This window comes from Panthera tigris, chromosome A1 (genome assembly GCF_018350195.1).
Source record: "Panthera tigris isolate Pti1 chromosome A1, P.tigris_Pti1_mat1.1, whole genome shotgun sequence".
Taxonomy (NCBI): domain Eukaryota; kingdom Metazoa; phylum Chordata; class Mammalia; order Carnivora; family Felidae; genus Panthera; species Panthera tigris.
The window spans coordinates 2,136,820-2,149,371 of NC_056660.1; the positions used below are offsets into that span (position 1 = coordinate 2,136,820).

At 40.5% G+C, this 12,552-nt stretch overlaps 1 protein-coding gene across 5 annotated transcripts in view; it reads right to left on the bottom strand.

Moving 5' to 3' along the window:
• ZDHHC20 (zinc finger DHHC-type palmitoyltransferase 20) overlaps positions 1 to 12,552 on the bottom strand; it is a 68,155-nt gene that overhangs the window by 18,755 nt on the left and 36,848 nt on the right. For all 5 annotated transcript variants that reach the window (XM_042979799.1, XM_042980022.1, XM_042979859.1 and 2 more), the window contains 3 exons: positions 5,952 to 6,021; positions 4,375 to 4,407; positions 3,170 to 3,290 (listed from right to left, as the gene is read on the bottom strand). In XM_042979799.1, coding sequence (XP_042835733.1) covers positions 3,170 to 3,290; positions 4,375 to 4,407; positions 5,952 to 6,021 — 224 coding nt within the window. The remainder of the gene's footprint in view (positions 1 to 3,169; positions 3,291 to 4,374; positions 4,408 to 5,951; positions 6,022 to 12,552) is intronic.

Below are 12,552 nucleotides of genomic sequence, written 5' to 3' on the forward strand. Positions count from 1 at the left end.
AAGCTCAGAGCTGTCAGCACCGAGGCCAACCCACAAACTGTAGGATCATGACCTGAGCCAAAGTCAGATGCTTAATTGAATGAGCCACCCAGGTGTCCCCTTTTAAAGTATTCTTGAATTCAGTTTGCTAATATATTTTTTTGAAGACTTCTATGTCTTTGTTCAACAAGGATATTGGCCTATAATTTTTTTTCCTTGTAGTGTTCTTGTCTACTTTGGGTATCAGGGTAATACTGGCCTTATAAAATAAATTTGGAAGTGTTCCCTCTTCTATTTTTTTTTTTTTTTTGGAAGATTCTGAAGACTGGCATTGATTCTTTAAATGTTTGGTTGAATTCACTACCAAACTATCTGGTTTCTGGACTTTCATTTATTGGGAAGTTATTAATTTAATTTTGTTACTAGCAATCTGTTCAGATTTTCTATTTCATCACGACTCAGTCTTGGTAGGTTGTATGTTTCTAGGAATGTATCCATTTCTTCTAGGCTGTCTAATTTGTTGCTGCATAATTTTTCAGAGTAGTCTCTGACGATCCTTTGCATTTCTGTGGTATCAGCTGTATCCCCTTTCATTTCTAATTTTGAGTCCTCTTTCTTCCTTGATGGGTGTAGGTAAAGGTTTACCTATTCTGTTTATCTTTTCAAAAAACCAACTTTGGCTTGTATGTTCTTTTTCTAGTTCCTGAAATGTAAAGTTAGGTTATTTGAGATCTTTCTTATTTGTGAGTTTTCCAGTTTTCGTTTTTGTGACTCATTTCTGGTTTTATACCACTGTGTTTTCTGTTTCTTTCGGATGGAGTGTTCTGTATGTCTGTTAAGTCCACCTGTTCTAATGTGTCATTTTCCCCCCACGATTTAAACTGCCTCATTGCTCTAATGTGTCGTTTTAATGCCAATCCTTCCTTATTGATTTTCTGTCTGGATGATCTGTGCATTGATCAAAGTGGGGTACTGAAGTCCCTGCTATCACTGTATTGCTCCTCTTTCTCCCTTTAGGTCTGCTAATATTTGCTCTGTGTATTCAGGTGCTCCCATGTTGGGTGCATATATTCCTTTTTCACATGTCCACCAACTCCCGTCAAACCTTTGCTAAAGCCCGGTCTTCTCACTGAGGCCTACGCTGCTCGCTCGGACACCTGCGTCTGTCCTTGTCACGCCACCCCAAGAAACTTGCCGCATCCCTTACTCTGCTCTACTTTTACTTCTCTTCACCGTGTTTACTTTCTAACACGCAGTAGGATTTACTTATTTATTACGTGTATATGCCTTCCTCTCCTCAAAAATAAGTTCTATAAAAACAGGACTCTGTTTTGTTCACTGATTTATCCGAAGTGCCTAGAACACTGCCTGGTACATAATAAGTACTCAATAAATATTTGTTGAATGAAGAAAAAGATTTAAGTTTACTAGCGTTTCCTTACTCATAGTGAATCTGAAGGAGTTAAAAATATTTATTCTTTAATTAACAAATCATTATATGCAAACACTGGAGTTTCTGATAAAAAATGTAAAATTCTATAATTTAGACTTTATTCACCTGGCACTAAATCCTTTACTTAAACAGGGCCACTGAACAGGGTTAAGAGGGTTGTTAACTGAACAAAGGTGCTCAGAAGCAGGGGAACAACAGAACCCCAAACTCGGTGGGCTGAGGCCACACAGAACTGGGTGCTTTCTTCTAATATGCACAAAGGCACTGCAGGTGCCAGCATCCCCTGGTTTTCAATGCCCCAAGTCGAAAACATCCAAAAATGTTTTAGGGAAAGTCCTTGTAAAATATCTTAGCTATTTCCTGGATAAATAATTGTGCTTGATGACTGAGGCTTTAATTATGTTACGTCCAAGGAACGCTATGAAAAGCAACTCACAGTGGAAAGTAGCCGGATGCTGAAACAGAAAAAATCTACGTTCAAATTCCGGCTGGTTACCTAACTCGTCCACCCTCAGTTTTCAGCTCTGAAAATGGGAATGGCAACAGCTCCTTCTGCATTAACTTCATTTTCTTATTTTCTGTATTCTTGGCGCACTGGCACCTGGGGCCTTGCTGACTGAAGAGAGGCTGCCTCTCCCACAGCTTTCCGGTCCTTAAGTGACAGCAAGGAATAAACCTGTTTGCCTATGACAACCTAACCAATCCAGAGTTCATACGCCAAGCCACCTCCTCTCCCTGGCTGTCACTCCCCAGGAGACAATACTGCCCTGCCTTCACCACTCCACGGGAAGGTGAACACAACCCAGGGACTACAGACATTATTCAAACTGGCTCACCCTAAATCTGGTCACCCTGCCTGGTGCTTCCCACGTGGTCCTGCATGGCACGGTGGGCCCCTCCCCTCAGACACCATGAGCAACAAACTTCCTTTTCAATGGTACCTAATCAGCTCCCGATTGGCTGGCTTCAACATGCCTGAGCAGTTCAGTCATAAAACCTACATTTTAAAACCTCTCAATAGAATTTTTAGGAAGGATAAATACAAAGTACTTTTTGACCACAATAATCCCGTCTTCAAAATCAAAGATTTAAATGTGAAAACAAAACTAATTAAAATGCCAATGGAAAAGGAAAACCTGGGTCAATATTGTATAAATGTATAGTGAACAGACTAAAGCCAGAAGTCATAAATGAAAAGCATGGCTTTTAAATAAATAGGAAAACCAGAAATCATAAAAATACTGCTTTAAAAATATAAAACTTCGATTTGACAAAAACAAAACAGGGTTGTAAGATATAAACTGAAAACGTGGAAAAAAAACCTTTGCAACTCATGATAGAAAAAAGATTAACATCTACAGAGGCAGGAAACAGGTTAGTGGTTATTTCGGGTATTGGCAATTTCACTTTTATTACTGTAATACTGCAGTAAGTCTCTTCAACTCAACTAAAAGCAATTACTTCCCTAAAACTGGTATATCTACTGTTACAATATTGGTGAAAATAGTTTGGATCACTAAAGTTCACTGTATCTTATTTACTATCCATTTATATACAAATAAACATAAACATATGAAGGTAAATTATAACCGATCTCTTTCTGATCCATTATAAATTCCATCTAGTAAAACTGAAATGAAGTGTATCTATTTATAATAAAGAATGAAGGAATTCTTTATGAATATAGCATCTTAAAAAAGTCTTAAATATATGTTTTAAGATAGAAAAAAGACTTACCGTCCAAAATTTTATAAAGTACTGTAAAACTGTTGTAGCCACAAAAAGGCAATAGAACAAGGAATACAATAAAAACAGCAGGAAGAATTTGTAATTAGAAAATCCCACACAGTTATTCACCCTAGAAGAATACAAAAAGTCACACTGTAAAAATATGACAAACCACAAACTCACAGAAACAAAAAACAGAATGGTGTTTTCCAGGGCTGCATGGGGCAGGGATGGGCACAGAACCTTAGCTGTGCAGGATGAAAAGTTCTGAACGCTGGGTGCACAACAATGTGAACGTACTTTGTACCTCCTGAAGTGTACACTTAGAAATGGTTAAGATGGCAAATTTTACGTTATTTTTTAAACCATAATAAAAACAACAACACATGTGACAGATAAAAAACTTAATCATTATTACTTGGAAATGAGCCATTTGGGAAGTAGGAGAAGCAGTGTCTTCATTGTGGATGTGTGTTTTTAATAAATTCTATGAGGAATTTGGAATTTATTTTATTTTATTTTATTTCTGAGAGAGAGAGAGAGTGAGTGAGAGGAAGAGGGAAAGGACACAGGGAGAGGGAGAAAGAATCTTAAGCAGTCTCCAAGCTCAGTATGGGGCCCAACCCGGGCCTTGATCTCACGACTGTGAGATCATGACCTGAGCCGAAATCAACAGTTCAGACACTTAAACGCCTGAGCTATACAGGTGTCTCAAGCAATTTGGAATTTTGATGTTTAATTCTTTTTTTTTTTTTAATTTAATGTATTTATTCTGAGAGAGAGGGAGAACGAGCAGGGGAGGGGCAGAGAGAGAGGGAGAGAAGAATCCCAAGCAGGGTCCGTGCTGTCAGTGTGGAGCCCGGGGGGGGGGGGGGGGGGGGCGGCGCAGAGGGGGTTTGATCCCACGAACCGTGAGATCATGCTCTGAGCTGAGATCAAGAGTGGACACTTAACTGACAGCCGCTCAGGTGCCCCAATGTCAATTCTTATTATGTACTTACTTGGGTTAATACATCAGATTTATAGTTAAAGGAATACATTTAATATAAACAACTACATACATATATATGCATATAAATGACTACATCAATCTTGATATCTATGAGTAATTACACTGACCTTCAAAATTCAAAAATGCTGAGGTAAATTACTCTCAATTGTCTCCTTCCCACCTCTCCACCCCCAATGAGATTTCCTCTATTTTTTATACATACCAAGGACAGTGATGATCCATCTTAAGAATACATCTAAAAAACAAATAAGCATAAGAAAATCCTTATAAAAATTCCCCTAATTCTAATTGCTCATAATTTTCTTCTTCTTTGGCTTAAATTTTTACCTTTACAAATAACATCTTAGAAGAACCAACCCAGTGAACATTAGTTTAGAAAATATTTCTGATATTTCGCCAAGTACTTTTACAGGTAAGAAATAATGATTTTTAATACTGGGAATTCAGTTGTGCACAGTCAGCTGCTTTGAACCACATCAAATGATATTTTAATATACTGATATGGTACATGTAACACTAGGTCAATTAGACAGGTCCAGCTTACAAATTAGCTGAGGGAGATAAAATGAAACACAGAAATCCGTAGGCTGTTTTAACCACATGCAAGACATAAAAATAAAACCATAGGAACAAATATGTTAAAATATTACCAATGATGGGCTTGTAGATGGTTATTTTTCCCGCACAATTCACAAAATTGGATTCCATAGATGAGCACGACTATGCTTTTATAATTAAAAAAACCCCTCCAAATCTGCCTCCCCGCCAATACACATAATCCAGATTTGTATGAAGTCAGACCAGAGAACATCTCAGATACAGCCATCTCCCCTATCTAGAGTTGCTTCTCCTCGTCTCAGCTCCCAGCAGTCACCCATGGTCTGGAAGCAGATGATCCTCTGACGCACCCAGAAGGTCAGCGGCAGCCAGACGCTACGTCACAGGGTCTATGTCACCCACCTCCCTTCATCTCTTCCCAGTTGGGGTAGGTACACGGTAAGACATTTTTAGAGAGTCCACATTCACATACACTTATTACAGCCTATTGTCATAACTATTGTTTTATTATTAGCTACTGTTGTTAATTTCTTACCGTGCATAATTTAGGAGTTAAATTTTTTCATATAGTTATGTATGTATAGGAAAAAACATAGTATATATAGTTTCAGGCATTCACTGGGGATCTTGGGACATATCCTCAGACAGATAAGAGGGGACTGCTGTAACATAAGAAATGAATAAACTAATACCCAGAATGTTAAACAACCTAACTACAGTTCAAGGACTAGCAGAGATTCCTAAACTATAGATCTTTCCTTCAATACACTATCTTCTCAAAAGTGCACATAAAATAAAATCTTTCAAATTTTTCTGGGAACGATGTCACAGACAGTAACTGAAAGCAGTGTGTTTGTGGTTTGTTATGTTTTAATATTAACAAGATAAACAAGAATATTGTCATGATAGTCTTTTTAATCTGCGAGCTAAGGTTATCTTTCTCAAAGGGGTTATTACTTGCTCATCAATGTTACATTAGGCATAAGCATAGGAAGTATATTTAAAAAACATTCTATCAACTAGTACAGGAAGCGAGATTACTTCAAAGTATATTCTAGCTTATATAAATATTTTTGTTAGCTCAGCATACATAGCAAGTAATTGGAGAGGATGAAGCATTTTTGCTAAGCATAAAGCATACAAAATATTGCATCCCCTACTATTCTCCCATCACCAATGTGCAGTGCTAGGGTTAAACGAAAACAAATGAGTCATACTTACATGTCACATGCTGAGCAGTGATGTGCCCGGTCAGGTTTAATCAACTGACATCTTTCACAATATCTGATGGCTACATTTAAGAATCAAAAGGAAACTGTTGAAGGATGTACAAGCTGAATTTGACTATAACATTTGCTTTCATTCTTTTACAAATAACTCTGTGAAACTGGCAACTAATCATTTAAAAAAAAACTTAATGTTTACTTATTTTGAGAGAGTGAGAGAGAGAGAGAGAGAGAGAGAGAGCGAGCAAGCCAGGGAGGGGCAGAGAGAGGGAGAGAGAAATCCCAAGCAGGCTCCGCCCAATGTAGAACTCACAAACCATGAGATCATGACCTGAGCTGAAACCAAGAGTCGGACGGATGCTCAACCGACTGAACCACCAGGTGCCCCTCAAAAGTACTTTTTAAAACCATTATTATGGATGAATAACGACAATATCATCATAGTTAGATGCTCACTGTTCTCTGTGTGATGGCCTCCAAAGCAAACACATTGTACCGACTTGGCAACAAGGCCAAGGGTCTCTCGCAAACTGTTGAAACTTTTACATATTAGAGCAATTAAATGGTAAATACTCTACTTGATGTTCTAAGTGTAGTGGGCTTCTTTGGGGCGTATCTGCCTGGTCGAAAAGCCACTCTCTCCTCCTCTGGGGGACAAGTTCAGACCACCCTTCCCCCTTCTAGTTCGTGCTCTCTCTCCCGCGGACGCAGAACAGAGACGGAGCCCTGGAGCTGGGAAACACGCGACGGTGACAGTCTGCCACGTGACTTGGGGAAAAAATGAAAACTCATTTGCAGGCAGACAGTGTTTGATTTCAAACAGATCTGCAGGAACAAGAAGAAACAAGCTCCACGGAGTCCCAGCTTTGGCTCTCCAATTCTGGTTCCAGTTCTGTCTTGCAGTCCTGCCCTTAAGATACTGGAAATACCCACCAATTCCTGACACCATTTCATATTTTTCAGTAGTTTTTTGGGGTGAGAGTTAAAAGCCTAAGTTGCTGCCTATTACTTGTGATCCTATTTGTTTGAGCCTATTTCCTGTACTATTACTGTTTGTTTCCTAGCACAGAAAATAGGTTCAACTAAAAATTTAAATTAACGATACCCTCTAAAAATTGCATGTACGAGGTCATGTGTTACAATCTTTTTGGAAGGAAATTTGGGAGCGTCTATAAAAACTCAATATGTATATGTTCTCTGACCCAGGATTTCTACTTCTAGAAAATTCTACAGACATGTTCACTATAGCATTATTTTTAACAATAAAATATTATGAATTACTTAAATTATGTAAATGACTAGGCATTTTATATCTATCCATACAGTGGAATACTATGCAGACTTTAACGAGAATTTTCCATACAAAATACACACGTACCCTAAATTGGAAAAATGCAAATATATCAGATGAAAAAAAGCAAACTGTGGAACAGTTTGAATATACAGCATGTTTCGCATCTCTAAGGGAAATAAGTATATTCTTTTCTCTTCACATATCCCAATAAAATATATCCACCTTCTAGAGGTGAATTAACATGTAAGAGAGACAAAGTGCTATTCTGAAGTTTTGAAGCAATGTTATACTTGCTAAAAGGCACTATCCAGGTAACTAAATCTGTATTGGTTAATACCTATCCACTCTAGTTGCTGAAATATATTAATTGCATGTAAGTTTTGTAATACTCTGCCAAGTGTGAAAATTTTCTGCAAGGATATAAGGGTCCCCCTGGAGAACACTGCCAGGGTGAAGGGCAACCTCACTTTTCATTTGGTGCCCTAAAAGTTTTTTTTTAAATCATGTGCATGTATTACTTTTGTAATTTCAACAAAAACGTCTTTAAAATGAAGGGGATGTAGGTAAATACCCACTCCTTAAATGAGTAAGCCGTACTACACTGAGGGCCTTCTAGAGGGCCTTAACCCCATCACCGGGGTTGGACACTAGGGAGGTAAAACCAGACAATGTAGAAAAAGTAAAGCTTTAGGACCGTAGGAATGTGCTAGCTGATCTCTCCATTCAACAGATGAAAAACACCCCAAAGTCGAGAGGAAGTAATCTGCCCAAAGGCTAAACACAGCTGAACTGGCGGTTAAGTAAGATGATGAGGGTCAAGAGTATCTTAGTTTCTTTTTCCCCGATTCTTCTACTCAAAATTCTGAGATGGTAATTTTGCCCTGAGAGGAGACTAAACTGAACAGACTTTTTTTTTTTTTTCAGTTTTTATTTATGTGTTTTGAGACAGAGACACAGTGTGAGTGGGGGAAGGGCAGAGAGAGAGAACCCCAAGCAGGCTCCGCGCTGTCAGCGCAGAGCCCCGTGCGGGGCCCGAACTCACAAAACCGTGAGATAATGACCCGAGCCGCCACGGAGAGTCAGACGCTTAACCGACCGAGCCAGCCAGGCGCCCCTGAACAGATGTTTGAAGACGACTTGTGGTGGATCTTGAGGACTGAGTGGATAGAGGAACCGAGGAAAAGGAAGCAATCAGCAAACTTCAGCTTCTGGTCTAGGGCACCTAGATGAACGAGGCGGCAAACCACCGAAGGGAGCCCAGGTGAGGGCGGGCCGGCCGGGTGGCCTGGGGTAGGTGTTTTTCATGGATTCATTCTCTCACCCATTCATGCAGCAAGTACAGCATTCAGAGAGTTTCTGCCACGTGGCAAATACTGCTTGACGGTATTAAAGTCTGAATTGATGTGTCCAGTTCTGTCTGGGTTTGTAGGTTTGGATAATAGGTGGCTCAAGGACAGCTGTCCTGGGGGAGGCCTGGGAAGACGATAGAGCAGCACGACCCCGAGCTCACCTCATCCCACGGACACCCACCGATCACAGACACATCGGTGCAAGAAACCCAGAACAGGAACCAAGCGGGAGATGCTGAACTGGGCGGCGCAGGCCACGGAGAGTGTGGAGCCTTAAATGATGGGTCCCGGGCCCCCAGGGGGAGAGGGCTACACCTTCTTCCCTCTGCATCCCCGGGGAGGACGCTGCAGCCCTGGGGCAGGGAGGTGGGAGGCCTCCAGGCAGACAAGCAATCCTCGCGTGTAGCTGCAACTCCGCCCATGTACCCGACATACAAGAAAGGGTCTGGGATACAGGTGAGTGCTGGTGTGACAGTGTCCTTGAACCTGCTCTAATTCATACGAGGAAAGTGAACTCATTCTTGAAAACTATTAAAGAAAACAAATTGAGACATAATAAACGAATGATCACAATAGCACGGTGTCAGAATTCCATAACTGAAAACAAAAGTTGGAGGAACAGTACAAAAAGAATTGGGGCAGGGCACCCTTGTGAAGTTAAGAAATAGAAAAAAAAGGGGCGCTTGGGTGGCTCAGTTGGCTGAGCATCTGACTCCTGAATTTGGCTCAGGTCATGATCCCAGGGTCATGGGATCAAACCTCGTATGGGACTCTGCACTGAGAATGGAGCCTGCTTAAGATTCCCATTCTCTCTCTCTCTCTCCAAAAAGAAAAACAAAAAAAAAAGAAAAAAAATTAAATTAAATTAAATTAAAAAAAAAGAAAAAAATTTAGGAGGATGAATAATCATTCAAGGATGCAGAACAGAACTATACTAGAAAAGCAAAAAGAAGAAAGCTTCTCAAGAAGTCAGAGGGCAAAAGCCACTGAGCTCAAGTAGGGAGAATGGAGGCCAGCTGTCTGGAATCACGTGGGAAGGAGCACAGGCCCTGGGTACAGACAGCTTACCAGAGGATCTAACTCAAAATATAATAGTGGTTAGAATATCATCAGAACCAAATTTTTGTTTGACTGTTGTTTTAAGTTTATTTATTTTGAGAGAGAGAGAGTATGTGAGTGGGGGAGGGGCAGAGAGAGGGGCGGGGAGCGGGGAGAGAATCCCAAGCAGCCTCCTCGCTGTCATCACAGAGCCTGATGCAGGGCTTGAACCCACGAACTGTGAGGCCGGGACCTGAGCCGAAGTCAGTAGCTGGATGCTTAACCGACTGAGCCACCCAGGTGCCCTGAAATTTTTGTTGTTGTTTTTAAGAGAGACATACTTTGACGCATACCTGAAAGCAGAAGGAAGAAGTTGGTTGTAATTTATTAAGTGGAGAAACAAGAGTTTTAGGAGAAAACTGGGGGAGAAGAGAAGAAAAAGGTCAGCAATCTCCATGCAAATATAAGAAAGGACGAGGGGTGCCTACGTGGCTCAGTTGGTTAAATGTCTGGCTCTTGATTTCAGCTCAGGTCATGATCTCACGGTTCATGAAGTTAAGCCCCACGTCAGGCCCTATGCTGACAGTGCAAAGCCTACTTGGGATTCTTTCTCTCCGTCTCTGCCCCTCTACCGCCCTCTTCTCTCTCGAAATAAATAAAATCAACATTAAGAACAAAAAGGACAGGAACACAGACACCAAGAGGAAACTGATAAGCTCTGGAAAAGCCGGCCTGTAAGGGTGTGGTGACAGTGCACTGTGCTGGGAGCAGCAGGGACTCTGTCACCAGTCAGGTGAGATGCCAGTTCTCCCGCCAACCGCGTGACCCTGGGTCAGTAACTCACTTTCTACGGCCTCAGTTTCCTCCTGTGTAAGTGCAAATAATACCACGTGTAAGGGATTGCCGTGCAGAGTAAATACAAAATCTTCTACAACATATCAGATTCTCAATAAAGCAGGTGTTATTCATAGGATAATAAAAATTATTTCTGGTAAATATATGATTACAACTCCTGATAAAATAGAAATTCGGACTATGATGGGAAAAATCATGGAGAGAAGGCTAGTTAGATTCCCAAGTGCACAAACGGTGCGACACTAGGACTGGGATGACACAGAGAAGGTCGGCAAGGCCCCCGCACGAGAGTGACGTGCAGGGAGCGCAGGAGCGGCCCCGGAGGAGGGACAGATTCATTCGACAAACACCTACCGAGGGCCTATTAATGAGATACTTCGTTAGGGACCACAGGAGAAACTCCTGACTGCCAGACTCTTAGAATCAGGTCGAGGAGGTGAGATAAACAGAAATGACTATGAGGCTGTGATTTGTGATCAACAAGGTAAGAATTTGAGAAGTTCCAAGCACTTTTAAAAATTACTTCTTGTTCAAGTGAATAGAACTGGGTGAAAAGTAGACATTAAAACTTACACTGGATTTAAAGAGGAAAAAATAATCATTCTAGGCAGAGGAAAAGACATTTCAAAAAGGTGGGGAAAGACAGAGTGCTTCAGCACAGAGTTGATGCAGGGAAACATTGTGGGACAAAGGGAGAGAGACGTTGGTTGGATCCACCCTGTGGAGACTAAATTTTGTTTGTTTGATGAATAGATAATAATATGTCCACATGGTTCAAAAAGACCGAAGAGGAAGTGAGTGAAAAGCTTCCCTTCTGCCCCCGGAGATCCTTCCTGTGGAGGCAGCTCTGTCACTTTCATTCGTCTCTGGTCTATGAAAGGTCCACTTCCTATAATACGTGTTTCTGTAATTTTGTTTTTTAAAGAATGAATAGATTTGACTTCTACAACAAGAAAAAAGAATAAAAGTCCCCAAAGTTTGGAATTCTAAGCAGCTGAAGTGCAGTATGAAACAGTGCTCCAGAGCCAGGACTCTGCCTGTCGTCAGAAGGTAAGAAGCTGTAAATCTCAGACCTTATCACTCGGGGACTTTGGACCCCTCATTGTGCCTCATGTCCTCATCTCTAAAATGAGGACAAGTGCATCACCTACCTCAGGGTTGTCCCGAGGATTAAATAATCACCAGCAAAGTGTGTAAGACTGAATAGATGAAGGATATTATTCAGATTAGAGGAAAGTCATTATAATTAATGAAAAATAATAAAGCTTAAAGTGTAAAGATTTTACATCAGTGGCTATTAACTCTTCAGGACACATGTACTGCTCTGAAAATCAGATGATCTTGCTATGAATGGGCTACTCTGAAAGCTACACGTACCCACAACTTTGCATATTATCTCAGGATTCATAAATTCTTCAAAATCTTGGATTTTAGGTTAAGAATGTCTAATCTACAGAACTAGAAGAGCAAATAATTATTGTAAACCACACTTTTCATGACTGAATAGAAAAAGGATTATTTTATATTAGCTATCATTTACTGAAAATTTATAATTACATACCAAGATCTACACTAAATGCACATCTCATTTACGTATCTCACTTAATATTTCCACTAACCCAAAGACGGAGATATGTTTAGCCCTGTTTTAAAATAAGGACACAAGCACTTACAAAGCTAGTGACTCTCACTACACTAGTAATAGAAAAGCTGGGGTCTGATCGGATATTCACGTTTTCGTTATGTATGGCAATGTATTAGTCATGCAAAATGAATAGTATTAAACGCACGAAAAATTTAAAAATCAAATACCCCCTCCTAAAATCTGGTACAAACTTTGTACTTCCTTAGTCACAACTTATATGTGACTATACGAAAGTAAAGTTCCTTTTGCTTCCCCGCGGAGTTCAGCAGCATAGTGGGTTCTAGGGCCACAGCACCTCGATTTTATTCCAATTTTTCATAGTCTCTGTCTGACCTTGCACAAGTTACCAACCTCTCTGTGTCTCAGTCTCCTCGCCTGTAAAATGAAGACAACAGTGTCTACCGCACAGGGCTGT